A 17,179-nucleotide genomic window follows, 5' to 3' on the forward strand; every position below is an offset into this window, starting at 1 on the left:
GACAAGGTGTTAGTAATATTATATTACTATAGTATAGTGGTCAGGAACCCACAGGTAACTAGACAAGGTGTTAGTAATATTATATTACTATAGCATAGTGGTCAGGAACCCACAGGTAACTAGACAAGGTGTTAGTGGCCAGGAACCCAAAGGTAACTAGACAAGGTTTTAGTAATATTATATTACTATAGTATAGTGGTCAGGAACCCACAGGTAACTAGACAAGGTGTTAGTAATATTATATTACTATAGTATAGTGGTCAGGAACACACAGGTAACTAGACAAGGTGTTAGTAATATTATATTACTATAGTATAGTGGTCAGGAACCCAAAGGTAACTAGACAAGATTATAGTAATATTATATTACACACAACACGGCTAGTCAAGCGGCCATTGTTGTATGTTAAGCAATGCAAGTCATTGGCCTGCGTACTGCATTTTTAAACAAAACGACAATGTAATTGAATCTGTTCTTCCTGGACTACTGGTAGTTATGAAGGTTAGTTCATGCAGAGGATGTCTTTGTCACTACCAACAAATGTAATCATTTCAACAAAAAAATAAAAATAAACTCAGCTTACATTTTTTGTCACTCTTGTCACTCTGTAAGAAAGGAGGGTTCAATACAACACGTTGAATACGATCAGAGAATAAACATAAATCAGGTTTAAAAAAAAAAGTGTTTTAATTAACATTTTATCAAATTTTAACAAGAAGAATGTTCCGAACAGGTGTAGTTGGTTACCTCGTCATCTGCGTCTAGGTCTGAATCAGACTCCTGAATAGGACACCAGGGAGAGAAATAAAGAAGGCATTCAGTCAGATCTGTTTTGGGACAGCATTATTCACATTAGGTCAGATCTGTTTTGGGACAGCATTATTCACATTAAGTCAGATCTGTTTTGGGACAGCATTATTCACCTTAAGTCAGATCTGTTTTGGGACAGCATTATTCACATTAAGTCAGATCTGTTTTGGGACAGCATTATTCACATTAAGTCAGATCTGTTTTGGGACAGCATTATTCACATTAAGTCAGATCTGTTTTGGGACAGCATTATTCACATTAAGTCAGATCTGTTTTGGGACAGCATTATTCACATTAAGTCAGATCTGCTTTGGAACAGTGTTATTCACACTGAGTCAGATCTATTTTGGGACAGCATTATTCAGTATGAGCCAGATCTTCAGCGTTATTCACATTTCAGTCCAGGTGTGTTCAGCATTATCATTATTTAATGTAATTACACATTGTGTTCAGTCCAGGTGTGTTCAGCATTATCATTATGTAATGTAAATACACATTGTGTCCAGTCCAGATGTGTTCAGCATTATCATTATTTAATGTAAATACACATTGTGTTCAGTCCAGGTGTGTTCAGCATTATCATTATGTCATTACACATTGTGTTCAGTCCAGGTGTGTTCAGCATTATTTCCTGTCATTACACATTGTGTTCAGTCCAGGTGTGTCCAGGTGTCTTACCTTGCAGTAGGTGGGCAGCGTGATGTTCAGGTTGCAGATTGCCTTGTGGGTAAGACTACGGTAGTTGCGGGGCTCCTTGGTGAAGGACAGTCTGCCACACGGCTCCTGAGCGCAGTCACGAATCTGTCAATCAATCAATCAACCAATCAACCAATCACTGGAGACTCATGGAATCAGGTGAGCGTGGGAATATTAGCAAGGAATGTTAAAAAACATTCTGGTATACAGTATTATACTGTATAATCAAACTCATTAAAATACATACTAAATTATATACCAGTGATATACCAGTGTCTATGATGAATTCTAAATTATTAAATATGTTTTTCGCGACGCGGATCCTGTGTTCTGCCTTACAAACAGGACAACGGAGTGGATTCCATGCAGCGACCCAAAAAAACGACTCCGAAAAAGAGGGAAACGAGGCGGTCTTCTGGTCAGACTCCGGAGACGGGCACACCGTGCACCACTCCCTAGCATTCTTCTTGCCAATGTCCAGTCTCTTGACAACAAGGTTGATGAAATCCGAGCAAGGGTAGCATTCCAGAGGGACATCAGAGACTATAACGTTCTTTGCTTCATGGAAACATGGCTCACTGGAGAGACGCTATCCGAGGCGGTGCAGCCAGCGGGTTTCTCCACGCATCGCGCCGACAGAAACAAACATCTTTCTGGTAAGAAGACGGGCGGGGGCGTATGCCTTATGGCCAACGTGACATGGTGTGATGAAAGAAACATACAGGAACTCAAATCCTTCTGTTCACCTGATTTAGAATTCCTCACAATCAAATGTAGACCGCATTATCTACCAAGAGAATTCTCTTCGATTATAATCAGCCGTATATATCCCCCAAGCAGACACATCGATGGCTCTGAACAAACTTTATTTAACTCTCTGCAAACTGGAAACAATTTATCCGGAGGCTGCATTCATTGTAGCTGGGGATTTTAACAAGGCTAATCTGAAAAAAGACTCCCTAAATTTTATCAGCATATCGAGTTTGCGCAACCAGGGGTGGAAAGACCTTGGATCATTGTTACTCTAACTTCCGTGACGCATATAAGGCCCTGCCCCCCCCTTTTGGAAAAGCTGACCACGACTCCATTTTGTTGATCCCTGCCTACAGACAGAAACTAAAACAAGAGGCTCCCACGCTGAGGTCTGTCCAACGCTGGTCCGACCAAGCTGACTCCACACTCCAAGACTGCTTCCATCACGTGGACTGGGACATGTTTCGTATTGCGTCAGATAACAATATTGACGAATACGCTGATTCGGTGTGCGAGTTCATTAGAACGTGCGTTGAAGATGTCGTTCCCATAGCAACGATTAAAACATTCCCTAACCAGAAACCGTGGATTGATGGCAGCATTCGTGTGAAACTGAAAGCGCAAACCACTGCTTTTAATCAGGGCAAGGTGTCTGGTAACATGACTGAATACAAACAGTGCAGCTATTCCCTCCGCAAGGCTATCAAACAAGCTAAGCGTCAGTACAGAGACAAAGTAGAATCTCAATTCAACGGCTCAGACACAAGAGGCATGTGGCAGGGTCTACAGTCAATCACGGACTACAGGAAGAAATCCAGCCCAGTCACGGACCAGGATGTCTTGCTCCCAGGCAGACTAAATAACTTTTTGCCCGCTTTGAGGACAATACAGTGCCACTGACACGGCCTGCAATGAAAACATGCGGTCTCTCCTTCACTGCAGCCGAGGTGAGTAAGACATTTAAACGTGTTAACCCTCGCAAGGCTGCAGGCCCAGACGGCATCCCCAGCCACGCCCTCAGAGCATGCGCAGACCAGCTGGCCGGTGTGTTTACGGACATATTCAATCAATCCCTATACCAGTCTGCTGTTCCCACATGCTTCAAGAGGGCCACCATTGTTCCTGTTCCCAAGAAAGCTAAGGTAACTGAGCTAAACGACTACCGCCCCGTAGCACTCACATCCGTCATCATGAAGTGCTTTGAGAGACTAGTCAAGGACCATATCACCTCCACCCTACCTGACACCCTAGACCAACTCCAATTTGCTTACCGCCCAAATAGGTCCACAGACGATGCAATCTCAACCACACTGCACACTGCCCTAACCCATCTGGACAAGAGGAATACCTATGTGAGAATGCTGTTCATCGACTACAGCTCGGCATTCAACACCATAGTACCCTCCAAGCTCGTCATCAAGCTCGAGACCCTGGGTCTCGACCCCGCCCTGTGCAACTGGGTACTGGACTTCCTGACGGGCCGCCCCCAGGTGGTGAGGGTAGTCAACAACATCTCCTCCCCACTGATCCTCAACACTGGGTCCCCACAAGGGTGCGTTCTGAGCCCTCTCCTGTACTCCCTGTTCACCCACGACTGCGTGGCCACGCCGCCTCCAACTCAATCATCAAGTTTGCGGACGACACAACAGTGGTAGGCTTGATTACCAACAACGACGAGACAGCCTACAGGGAGGAGGTGAGGGCCCTCGGAGTGTGGTGTCAGGAAAATAACCTCACACTCAACGTCAACAAAACTAAGGAGATGATTGTGGACTTCAGGAAACAGCAGAGGGAACACCCCCTATCCACATCGATGGAACAGTAGTGGAGAGGGTAGCAAGTTTTAAGTTCCTCGGCATACACATCACAGACAAACTGAATTGGTCCACTCACACAGACAGCATCGTGAAGAAGGCGCAGCAGCGCCTCTTCAACCTCAGGAGGCTGAAGAAATTTTGGCTTGTCACCAAAAGCACTCACAAACTTCTACAGATGCACAATCGAGAGCATCCTGGCGGGCTGTATCACCGCCTGGTACGGCAACTGCTCCGCCCTCAACCGTAAGGCTCTCCAGAGGGTAGTGAGGTCTGCACAACGCATCACCGGGGGCAAACTTCCTGCCCTCCAGGACACCTACACCACCCTTTGTTACAGGAAGGCCATAAAGATCATCAAGGACATCAACCGCCCGAGCCACTGCCTGTTCACCCCGCTATCATCCAGAAGGCGAGGTCAGTACAGGTGCATCAAAGCTGGGACCGAGAGACTGAAAAACAGCTTCTATCTCAAGGCCATCAGACTGTTAAACAGCCACCACTAACATTGAGTGGCTGCTGCCAACACACTGACAATGACACTGACTCAACTCCAGCCACTTTAATAATGGGAATTGATGGGAAATGATGTAAATATATAAACAATGCTACCTTATATAATGTTACTTACCCTACATTATTCATCTCATATGCATACGTATATACTGTACTCTATATCATCGACTGCATCCTTATGTAATACATGTATCACTAGCCACTTTAACTATGCCACTTGTTTGCATACTCATCTCATATGTATATACTGTACTCGATATCAGCTACTGTATCTTGCCTATGCTGCTCTGTACCATCACTCATTCATATATCCTTATGTACATATTCTTTATCCCCTTACACTGTGTATAAGACAGTAGTTTTGGAATTGTTAGTTAGATTACTTGTTGGTTATTACTGCATTGTCGGAACTAGAAGCACAAGCATTTCGCTACACTCGCATTAACATCTGCTAACCATGTGTATGTGACAAATAAAATTTGATTTGATTTTGATAAAATAGATATTACATGATATTCCAGTGTCTCTGATGCATTCTAAACTATATATCAGTGTCACTGTTTCCCAGTGTAGAAGTCCATTCAGAACTAAAACTAAGTGGACAACTAGGTCACACTCTGCCAGCGTAGAAGAAGTCCATTCAGAACTAAAACTAAGTGGACAACTAGGTCACACTCTGCCAGCGTAGAAGAAGTCCATTCAGAACTAAAACAAAGTGGACAACTAGGTCACACTCTGCCAGCGTAGAAGAAGTCCATTCAGAACTAAAACTAAAAGTGTAGAAGAAGTGAACTAAAACTAGTGGTCACACTCTGCCAGTGTAGAAGAAGTCCATTCAGAACTAAAACAAAGTGGACAACTAGGTCACACTCTGCCAGCGTAGAAGAAGTCCATTCAGAACTAAAACAAAGTGGACAACTAGGTCACACTCTGCCAGCGTAGAAGAAGTCCATTCAGAACTAAAACTAAGTGGACAACTACGTCACACTCTGCCAGCGTAGAAGAAGTCCATTCAGAACTAAAACAAAGTGGACAACTAGGTCACACTCTGCCAGCGTAGAAGAAGTCCATTCAGAACTAAAACAAAGTGGACAACTAGGTCACACTCTGCCAGTGTAGAAGAAGTCCATTCAGAACTAAAACAAAGTGGACAACTACGTCACACTCTGCCAGCGTAGAAGAAGTCCATTCAGAACTAAAACAAAGTGGACAACTACGTCACACTCTGCCAGCGTAGAAGAAGTCCATTCAGAACTAAAACAAAGTGGACAACTACGTCACACTCTGCCAGCGTAGAAGAAGTCCATTCAGAACTAAAACAAAGTGGACAACTACGTCACACTCTGCCAGCGTAGAAGAAGTCCATTCAGAACTAAAACAAAGTGGATAACTACGTCACACTCTGCCAGTGTAGAAGAAGTCCATTCAGAACTAAAACAAAGTGGACAACTAGATCACACTCTCCCAGCGTAGAATAAGACTATTCAGAACTAAAACAAAGTGGACAACTACGTCACACTCTCCCAGCGTAGAATAAGACTATTCAGAACAAAAACAAAGTGGACAACTACGTCACACTCTCCCAGCGTAGAAGAAGTCCAGTAATGGAGTGTTACCTTGATGAAGAGTGCGAGACGGTTTTCTTTGAATGCGTAGAAGCTGAAGACGTGATGCTGTCCACTCTTGGTCAGAGGAACCAGGTTCCCAAAACAGTCTGCAAAGATAGGCTTCCCTTCCAATACCTATAGTAGGGACAGACAGACAGAAAGACAGGGTCAGATACCAATACCCCCCCCCCCACTTCACCTCTACATCTCTCTACTCCGGACCCCTCTGTGAATCTCTCTTGCTTTTCCAGATCTTCCCCTCTCCTCCTCTCCCTCCTCCTCCTCCCCCCCACCACTCACCTCTACTCCCTCTCCCTCCTCCCCTCTCCTCTCCTCCTTCCCCCTCTCACCTCTACTCCCTCTCTCCCCCTCCCCATTCCCCTCTCCTCCTTCACCCCTCTCCCCTCTACTCCCTCTCCTCCTTGTCCCCCTCTCCTCCTCTCCCCCTCCCCATTCTCCTCTCCTCCTTCCCCTCCTCTCACCTCTCCTCCCTCTCCCCCTCCCTCTCCTCTCCTCCTTCCCCCTCTCCTCCATCTCCCTCCCTCCTCCCTCCCCCCTCTCCCCTCTACTCCCTCTTCCCCCTCCCGTCTACTCCCTCTCCCTCCTCTCCCCCTCTCCCCCCTCTCCTCCCTCTGCCCCTCCCCATTCTCCTCTCCTCCTCTCCCCCTCCCTATTCTCCTCTCCTCCTTGCCCCCCCCCCTCTCCCCTCTCCTCCCTCTCCCCATTCTCCTCTCCTCCTTCCCCTCCTCTCACCTCTACGTCTCTACTCCGGGCCACCTCTGTGAAGTTCTCTTGCTGTTCCAGCGTCTTGTCCATCTCCTCCCTCTCCCTCCTCGCCTCTCCCCCCCCTCTCCCCCTCTCCATTCTCCTCTCCCCCCTCCTCCTCCTCTCCTCCTCCCCATTCTCCTCCTCCTCTCTCCCCTCCACTCTCCCCTCTCCCCGTCCCCATTCTCCTCTCCTCCTTGCCCACCCTCTCCCCTCCTCCTCCCCTCTCCCCGTCCCCATTCTCCTCTCCTCCTTCCCCTCCTCTCACCTCTACGTCTCTACTCCGGGCCACCTCTGTGAAGTTCTCTTGCTGTTCCAGCGTCTTGTCCATCTTGTCGTCCGTCATGCAGAAGCAACGGAGGCGGGCCTCGATAGGGTCCAGCGTCTTGGCGAAGATGACGAACTTGGCCATGTAGGGGACACAGATGATCTCTCTGTACAGCTGGGTAGAGAAACTCACAGCCTCCTGGGTCTGACGACAGTCTATCAGCCAGAACCTACAGCACACCGGAGGGGGATGATCAATTATTCATCAATTGATAGATTCATTAATCAGTCAATAGATCAACCAATCTGTCAGTCAGTCTATCAGCCAGAACCTACAAGAGGCTAGATAATCAATCAACCTATCAAGGATGTAACAGATCAATCAATCGTATCCAATGAAGAATCAATAATTCCATCAGGTGGTTAATAAAAAAGAGGAGGATGTTTTCACTAGAATGTCATAAACAACAGACAGATGAAAACACACCAGTTTCATACATTACCTTGCTGACACGTTGGTGGTGAAGGACACACATTGGTTGATGAAGGTGAGGGGGGTGGAGCCAGTGATGTCCTCCCATTGGGCAGGAGTGGTTCCACCTAGAACACACATCAGGATGGAACTCCGGTAAATATATTCAACATATTAAATGTGGGTTGACTGAAACCAGGCTTTGATGAATATCAAGAAGGTAAACATGACGACTCAAAATCAATCATTCAGTCAGTTAGTTAATCAACCAACCAGCCAATCAAACAACCAATTCAAACAACCTATCAATGGGCCAAACAATCAATCAAACAGCCAATCAAACAATCAGCCAATCAACAGTCATTTCCTACGCACCAGTGATACTGCAGAGCAGACGCAGAGTGGGCGTGTCCCCTCCAAACACGTTGCCTGTCCCGTCATTGGTCGAGCTTTTGGGGACAGGGATCGTCATGGTGATTGGCTTGTGGAACTTCCGCCTCCTGGGCTCCAAGGTAACGATGGGGCTAAAAGTAGCTTTGTTACCCAGAATCCTCTTCACCAGGTCTACGCTGATTGGCTGGGCCTAGGAGGAAGTGAACAAGAGGAAGTAGAAACAACGAACTTTAAAGTGTTCAGTTTGTCGTTACCAAATAAAAAAATTTGGGGCCGAAGACCAACTTGAAAAAGCTACACACACAGACCCCCCCCACCCCCTCCCTACCTGTAGTCCAACCCTGATTTTCTTAGTGAGAGCCCCCTCTGGGAACACAGCCTGGACCTGAGGTACCAGAGTACTGCTCAACACCGCTCCCTCAGGACCAATCAGTTGGCTGTCCTGCTTGATGCGCGACACCACCGCAAAGTATTGTGGGAAGTCCCTGGTGACGATACGGCAGATCCTCTTCTTCTCCAGCTCCTCAGGAGAGTCCAGCTCTGGAGGACGAACCAATGGGAGGACCGGGGAAACAGGGTCAGATGATACACAAGGACCAATCAGATTGAGCAGTCGGACCTAAATGTTTCCTAATCTTTGGTGAAAGAATAAGGTAGAACGATTGATGGCTTGGTACTAACATGGCGGCCCGGTTCTGTCGCGTCCCTCATGCCTCCTCCCTGCTCCTCCCTCCACCCTTTCTCACCCATCACATCCCCCCGTCCACTCCCTGTCCTCCCTCCCCATCCAGCCTCCCCATACCACAGTCCCCCGTCCCCCTCCCTCACCCCTGACCCCCCGTCCTCCCTCCCCTCAGCTCCCCCACCTCCCCCTCCCCATCCAGCTCCTCCCTCCCCATCCAGCTCTCCCCCATACCACACCTTCCCACTCGTCCCCCGTCCCCCCCCCTCCCTCCCCCGTCTCCCCTCATCCCCCCGTACCCACCTCCCCTGTCCTCCCCCTCCCCATCCAGCCATCCAGCTCTCCCCGTACCACACCTTCCCACTCGTCCCCCGTCCCCCTCCCTCCCCGTCTCCCCTCACCCCCGTCCACTCCCTGTCCTCCCTCCCCATCCAGCTCTCCCCCCGTACCACACCTTCCCACTCGTCCCCCCGTCCCTCCCCCGTCTCCCCTCACCCTCGTCCATGCCATTCAGTATTTGGTTGAGTTCCTCCTCAGTGTGTTCACAGTGATGTTCCCTCCAGCTCTCCCCCATCTCACTCCTCAGAATCACCAGCTCCCGCTCCGTGCCCCGCAGGGCCGCGAAGTGAGGGATCTCCACAATCACAGGCCTGGAGGGTTAGAGGTCAGGGGTTAGAGGGTAAAGGTCGTGATGACAGGAGGACGCATTCCATGGAAGAACACAAAACATCACAAGATGAGGGACAAAGAAATCCTGGAGAAATTCCTGGAGGAGATTCAAGCAAACAGAAGGATATGATATTTTGATGATGATGAGGAGGAGGAGGAGGAGGAGGAGGAGGAGGAGGAGGGTCAGATGAAATACTATCACAACATGACAATATGGGGAGGAAAAATCATGGGATAAAACTGGAACTGATTCAGACTGTAATTCTCAACAACACAACGACACTATAACTCAAATGTGGAGAAGGCTGGGGAGAAGATATGATGAGACCAGGGTATATATGATGGGACCAGGGTATATATGATGAGACCAGGGTATATATGATGAGACCAGGGTATATATGATGAGACCAGGGTATATATGATGAGTCCAGGGTGTATATGATGAGACCAGGGTATATATGATGAGACCAGGGTATATATGATGAGTCCAGGGTGTATATGATGAGACCAGGGTATATATGATGAGACCAGGGTATATATGATGAGACCAGGGTATATATGATGAGACCAGGATATATATGATGAGACCAGGGTCCGAGGTATATATTGTGTCCCCTCTCTCTCTGTGGTCTCCATGCCAGGAGGCCCCAGCTGTAGTGTGTGAGTTACCCCAGGAACTTGGTGCTAGGAGGCCCCAGCTGTAGTGTTTTAGTTACCCCAGGAACTTGGTGCCTAGAGGCCCCAGCTGTAGTGTCTTAGTTACCCCAGGAACTTGGTGCCAGGAGGCCCCAGCTGTAGTGTCTTAGTTACCCCAGGAACTTGGTGCCTAGAGGCCCTAGCTGTAGTGTCTTAGTTACCCCAGGAACTTGGTGCCAGGAGGCCCCAGCTGTAGTGTTTTAGTTACCCCAGGAACTTGGTGCTAGGAGGCCCCAGCTGTAGTGTGTGAGTTACCCCAGGAACTTGGTGCTAGGAGGCCCCAGCTGTAGTGTTTTAGTTACCCCAGGAACTTGGTGCCAGGAGGCCCCAGCTGTAGTATCCTGCTGACAAGACTCTCTCCCTCGTTGAGAGGGGGCGGGGCCGTGGGGAGGTGGAGCTTACTGATCCATTACGCAGCACGGGGGGAGAAGAGAACGTCAACACACACACACACGCAAGGACGTACACACATTACACACACACGAACGAGCACACGTACACACAGACGCACTCTCTCTCTCTCTCTCTCGTCCACAATCCCCCTCCCTCTCTCCGTCTTACCCGAGGAACTGTGCCCCGGTGGGGCCGACCTCGATGATACGTCCTGCCAGCCCCTCTCCCTCCACCATGGGGGGCATGGACGCCAGGCGGTGCCTCTTCACCAGGCGGCACGTCACCCGCGTCGGAGCGGAACACTTCCTGGGCGGCACGATGATGCGCAGCCCGTTGTGACGGCAACCACGCATGGCCCCACCCCTGGCGTCCACCATGAAACTGACCAGGAAGCTGAGGGGAGAGGAGGGGAGGAGGGAGAGGGGGAAGGGGAGGGAGGGGTGGGTGGGAAAGGGAGAGGAGATGACATAGGGAAGGGGAGAGGAGATGGAGTGGGGAAGGGGTGATGGAGATGGAGAGGGAGTGGGGAAGGGGTGATGGAGATGGAGAGGGAGTAGGGAGAGGAAGTAGGGAAGGGGTGAGGAGAGGGAGAGGAAGAGGGAGTAGGGAAGGGGTGAGGAGAGGGAGAGGGAGTAGGGAAGGGGTGAGGAGAGGAGAGGGAGAGGGAGTAGGGAAGGGGTGAGGAGAGGGAGAGAGAGATGGAGAAAGGAAGGGGGAGAGGAGAGGGAGAGGGAGTAGGGAAGGGTTGAGGAGAGGAGAGGAGAGGGAGTAGGGAAGGGGTGAGGAGAGGAGAGGAGAGGGAGTAGGGAAGGGGGGGTGAGGAGAGGGAGAGGGAGTAGGGAGAGGGAGTAAGGAAGGGGAGAGAAGAGGGAGAGGTGTAGAGGGAGAGGGAGTAAGGAAGGGGTGAGGAGAGGGAGAGGTGTAGATGGAGAGGAAGTAGGGAAGGGGTGAGGAGAGGGAGAGGTGTAGAGGGAGAGGGAGTAAGGAAGGGGTGAGGAGAGGGAGAGGTGTAGATGGAGAGGAAGTAGGGAAGGGGTGAGAAGAGGGAGAGGTGTAGAGGGAGAGGGAGTAAGGAAGGGTTGAGGAGAGGAGAGGGAGAGGGAAGGGAAGGGTTGAGGAGAGGAGAGGGAGAGGGAGTAAGGAAGGGTTGAGGAGAGGAGAGGGAGAGGGAAGGGAAGGGTTGAGGAGAGGAGAGGGAGAGGGAGTAGGGAAGGGTTGAGGAGAGGAGAGGGAGTAAGGAAGGGTTGAGGAGAGGAGAGGGAGAGGGAGTAAGGAAGGGTTGAGGAGAGGGAGAGGTGTAGAGGGAGAGGGAGTAAGGAAGGGTTGAGGAGAGGAGAGGGAGAGGGAGTAGGGAAGGGTTGAGGAGAGGAGAGGGAGTAGGGAAGGGTTGAGGAGAGGAGAGGGAGAGGGAGTAAGGAAGGGTTGAGGAGAGGAGAGGGAGAGGGAGTAGGGAAGGGTTGAGGAGAGGAGAGGGAGTAAGGAAGGGTTGAGGAGAGGAGAGGGAGAGGGAGTAAGGAAGGGTTGAGGAGAGGGAGAGGTGTAGAGGGAGAGGGAGTAAGGAAGGGTTGAGGAGAGGAGAGGAGAGGGAGAGGGAGTAGGGAAGGGTTGAGGAGAGGAGAGGGAGTAAGGAAGGGTTGAGGAGAGGAGAGGGAGTAAGGAAGGGTTGAGGAGAGGAGAGGGAGAGGGAGTAAGGAAGGGGTGAGAAGAGGGAGAGGTGTAGAGGGAGAGGGAGAAAGGAAGGGGTGATGAGAGGAGAGGGAGTAGGGAAGGGGTGAGAAGAGGGAGAGGTGTAGAGGGAGAGGGAGTAAGGAAGGGTTGAGGAGAGGAGAGGGAGAGGGAGTAGGGAAGGGTTGAGGAGATGAGAGGGAAAGGGAGTAAGGAAGGGTTGAGGAGAGGAGAGGGAGAGGGAGTAGGGAAGGGTTGAGGAGAGGAGAGGGAGAGGGAGTAAGGAAGGGTTGAGGAGAGGGAGAGGTGTAGAGGGAGAGGGAGTAAGGAAGGGTTGAGGAGAGGAGAGGGAGGAGGGAAGGGTTGAGGAGAGGAGAGGGAGTAAGGAAGGGTTGAGGAGAGGAGAGGGAGTAAGGAAGGGTTGAGGAGAGGAGAGGGAGAGGGAGGAAGGAAGGGGTGAGAAGAGGGAGAGGTGTAGAGGGAGAGGGAGAAAGGAAGGGGTGATGAGAGGAGAGGGAGTAGGGAAGGGTTGAGGAGAGGAGAGGGAGTAGGGACGGTTTGAGGAGAGGAGAGGGAGAGGTGTAGAGGGAGAGGGAGAAAGGAAGGGGTGATGAGAGGAGAGGGAGTAGGGAAGGGTTGAGGAGAGGAGAGGGAGAGGGAGTAAGGAAGGGTTGAGGAGAGGAGAGGGAGAGGGAGTAAGGAAGGGGAGAGAAGAGGGAGAGGTGTAGAGGGAGAGGGAGGAGGGAGAAAGGAAGGGGTGAGGAGAGGAGAGGAGAGGGAGTAGGGAAGGTTTGAGGAGAGGAGAGGGAGAGGGAGTAAGGAAGGGGAGAGAAGAGGGAGAGGTGTAGAGGGAGAGGTGGGAGGGGAAACGGGGGAGAAGGGGTTAAATGGTTGATCTGTGAAAGGGTGAGTTTCCACCACCATTTCTTGCATAATTTTACAGACATTAAAAGATCTCACCATGTGGAACGAACAAATGATCTGTCGGCATTTATACAACGATACCAAAACTTTCCATCGCAGATGTCGTGAGTTTAAACATTTTTTTTATGCGGTATGACTTTACTCGCATAAAAACTGTGGATGGAAACAGTGGTTAGTGACATTGTTGCGAAGTGAGAAACAGGCCGTTTATAAAATCCGAGCTCTATCATGTTCCTCAATGAATTCAGCGCATTTCAGCAGTACACCTCCTAGGTTATCTCTGAGAGCGCTCAGGAAGCACCGACTCGGTATCCGCAGTCAAACGAAAAGTCAAACGACCAAAGTTGCTGCATAAACTCCTTTCAACGAATGACAGAACATCTCCGATATTTTGGCAAAATCGAGTGAATGATTATACAGGTATCAGATCAGCTCATGAATAACGTGGAGATGAAGACCGGAAATAGTTTAAATATCAAGGTTTTAAAAAATACTCATATCTACTCTTGTACCGTTTGTTGATCACACGTTCTCTACCGAAGCTCTCATATGGGGAGGCAATACGAGACAGCACTGAGAAGTAGGGTGAATTCTACAGTGGTATTTTGACTTGCAACAGATGTTCTTTGACAATGCAACCTATGGGATTACAGAATAAAATTAGGAATTTTCATGCCAGGCAGGAGTCAGAATTTAGGGGTTTCAGTGGGATTGGGACTGGACAGGATAACAGCCTAGGTTCCAGAGGACAGGAGGGTACTGGACAGGATAACAGCCTAGGTTCCAGAGGACAGGAGGGTACTGGACAGGATACCAGCCTAGGTTCCAGAGGACAGGAGGGTACTGGACAGGATAACAGCCTAGGTTCCAGAGGACAGGAGGGTACTGGACAGGATAACAGCCTAGGTTCCAGAGGACAGGAGGGTACTGGACAGGATACCAGCCTAGGTTCCAGAGGACAGGAGGGTACTGGACAGGATACCAGCCTAGGTTCCAGAGGACAGGAGGGTACTGGACAGGATACCAGCCTAGGTTCCAGAGGACAGGAGGGTACTGGACAGGATACCAGCCTAGGTTCCAGAGGACAGGAGGGTACTGGACAGGATAACAGCCTAGGTTCCAGAGGACAGGAGGGTACTGGACAGGATAACAGCCTAGGTTCCAGAGGACAGGAGGGTACTGGACAGGATAACAGCCTAGGTTCCAGGACAGGACAGGAGGGTACTGGACAGGATAACAGCCTAGGTTCCAGAGGACAGGAGGGTACTGGACAGGATAACAGCCTAGGTTCCAGAGGACAGGAGGGTACTGGACAGGATACCAGCCTAGGTTCCAGAGGACAGGAGGGTACTGGACAGGATAACAGCCTAGGTTCCAGAGGACAGGAGGGTACTGGACAGGATAACAGCCTAGGTTCCAGAGGACAGGAGGGTACTGGACAGGATAACAGCCTAGGTTCCAGAGGACAGGAGGGTACTGGACAGGATAACAGCCTAGGTTCCAGAGGACAGGAGGGTACTGGACAGGATAACAGCCTAGGTTCCAGAGGACAGGAGGGTACTGGACAGGATAACAGCCTAGGTTCCAGAGGACAGGAGGGTACTGGACAGGATAACAGCCTAGGTTCCAGAGGACAGGAGGGTACTGGACAGGATAACAGCCTAGGTTCCAGAGGACAGGAGGGTACTGGACAGGATACCAGCCTAGGTTCCAGAGGACAGGAGGGTACTGGACAGGATAACAGCCTAGGTTCCAGAGGACAGGAGGGTACTGGACAGGATAACAGCCTAGGTTCCAGAGGACAGGAGGGTACTGGACAGGATAACAGCCTAGGTTCCAGAGGACAGGAGGGTACTGGACAGGATAGGTTCCAGAGGACAGAAGGGGAGCCTAGGTTCCAGAGGACAGGAGGGTAACTGGACAGGATAACAGCTCTGACAGGTTCCAGAGGACAGACAGAGATGCCTATGTAGTGAATTGTTAACAGCCTAGGTTCCAGAGGACAGTGAATTGAGACATGATAGACTGTCACTTCTCTGACAGAGATGCCTATGTAGTGAATTGTTAACGAACTTCTTGTCTCTGACAGAGATGCCTATGTAGTGAATTGTTAACGAACTTCTTGTCTCTGACAGAGATGCCTATGTAGTAAATTGTTAACGAACTTCTTGTCTCTGACAGAGATGCCTATGTAGTGAATTGTTAACGAACTTCTTGTCTCTGACAGAGATGCCTATGTAGTGAATTGTTAACGAACTTCATGTCTCTGACAGAGATGCCTATGTAGTAAATTGTGCACAGGCCTGTCTGAAGAGTTACAGCGACATCTCAAAGAGGCACACGTTACTTCCCAGGTCATACTGTAAGGGTTTCCTGTTTCCTGCCTTCGGGTTGCGTGTGCAGTCCTGCAGGGTCTGGCGGCCCAGTGTGAAGTAAATATGCCAGGATAAAGGCTTCCATGACAACCTGATTGGATAATAGGCTGTTTTATGTGTTGCTAATCTGCAGCAGTGCATGTTGGGTATTAAGTGGAATTGCATTAGTGTCACATTGGGGGAAATGTTGTCATTTGCAGGGTCTTGTCATTTTTATTTATTTGTTTAAATGTGAAGAGTCTTCCTGGGATCCCAGTTAACCCTGTTAATTAATCGCCTACTCTGGATTCATGCAGACAAGGCATCAGTGTCACTTCCATTCCATTCTATTCACTTCCATTCTATTCTACTCACTTCCATTCTATTCTACTCACTTCCATTCTATTCTACTCACTTCCATTCTATTCTACTCACTTCCATTCTATTCTATTCACTTCCATTCTATTCTATTCTACATTCCATCACTTCCATTCTCATTCATTCCATTCTACTCACTTCCATTCTATTCTCCATTCTACTCATTCTTCACTTCCATTCTATTCTTCCATTCTATTCTATTCACTTCCCATTCTCACTTCCATTCTATTCTCACTTCCATTCCATTCTCATTCCATTCTATTCTACTCACTTCCATTCCATTCATTCTTCACTTCCATTCCATTCTATTCTACTCACTTCCATTCTATTCTACTCACTTCCATTCCATTCCATTCCATTCTACTCACTTCCATTCCATTCTATTCTACTCACTTCCATTCCATTCTATTCTACTCACTTCCATTCTATTCTATTCACTTCCATTCTATTCTACTCACTTCCATTCTATTCTACTCACTTCCATTCTATTCTACTCACTTCCATTCTATTCTACTCACTTCCATTCTATTCTATTCACTTCCATTCTATTCTACTCACTTCCATTCTATTCTATTCTACTCACTTCCATTCTATTCTATTCACTTCCATTCCATTCTATTCACTTCCATTCCATTCTATTCACTTCCATTCTATTCTACTCACTTCCATTCTATTCTACTCACTTCCATTCTATTCTACTCACTTCCATTCCATTCTATTCACTTCCATTCTATTCTACTCACTTCCATTCTATTCACTCCATTCTCTCACTTCATTCTATTCTACCATTCCATTCTATTCTACTTCCATTCTATTCTATTCACTTCCATTCTATTCTACTCACTTCCATTCCATTCTCACTTCCATTCTATTCTACTCACTTCCATTCTATTCTATTCACTTCCATTCTATTCCACTTCCATTCTATTCTACTCACTTCCATTCTATTCACTTCCATTCTATTCTATTCACTTCCATTCATTCTATTCACCATTCATTCTATTCTTCACTTCCATTCTATTCTATTCACTTCCATTCTATTCTACTCACTTCCATTCTATTCTCACTTCCATTCTATTCTCCATTCCATTCTACTCACTTCCATTCCATTCTATTCTTCACTTCCATTCTATTCTACTCACTTCCATTCTATTCTATTCACTTCCATTCCATTCTATTCACTTCCATTCCATTCTATTCACTTCCATTCTATTCTATTCACTTCCATTCTATTCTATACTCACTTCCATTCTATTCTACTCACTTCCATTCTATTCTACTCACTTCCATTCTATTCTACTCACTTCCATTCTATTCTACTCACT

The 17,179-nt window shown here is 48.6% G+C and overlaps 1 protein-coding gene across 1 annotated transcript in view; it reads right to left on the reverse strand.

Annotated features, from left to right (window-relative positions):
* The window catches only part of LOC112239785 (ankyrin-2-like), a gene marked incomplete at its 5' end in the record, with an annotated part of 115,753 nt that overhangs the window by 76,001 nt on the left and 22,573 nt on the right, over positions 1-17,179 (reverse strand). The window contains 11 exons of the mRNA XM_042315227.1: positions 584-605; positions 748-780; positions 1,489-1,611; positions 6,206-6,331; positions 7,230-7,458; positions 7,732-7,828; positions 8,076-8,283; positions 8,422-8,633; positions 9,271-9,425; positions 10,443-10,541; positions 10,702-10,926. Of these exons, the coding sequence (XP_042171161.1) occupies positions 584-605; positions 748-780; positions 1,489-1,611; positions 6,206-6,331; positions 7,230-7,458; positions 7,732-7,828; positions 8,076-8,283; positions 8,422-8,633; positions 9,271-9,425; positions 10,443-10,541; positions 10,702-10,926 (1,529 nt within the window). The remainder of the gene's footprint in view (positions 1-583; positions 606-747; positions 781-1,488; positions 1,612-6,205; positions 6,332-7,229; positions 7,459-7,731; positions 7,829-8,075; positions 8,284-8,421; positions 8,634-9,270; positions 9,426-10,442; positions 10,542-10,701; positions 10,927-17,179) is intronic.

Source organism: Oncorhynchus tshawytscha, unplaced genomic scaffold, assembly GCF_018296145.1.
Source record: "Oncorhynchus tshawytscha isolate Ot180627B unplaced genomic scaffold, Otsh_v2.0 Un_contig_6808_pilon_pilon, whole genome shotgun sequence".
Taxonomy (NCBI): domain Eukaryota; kingdom Metazoa; phylum Chordata; class Actinopteri; order Salmoniformes; family Salmonidae; genus Oncorhynchus; species Oncorhynchus tshawytscha.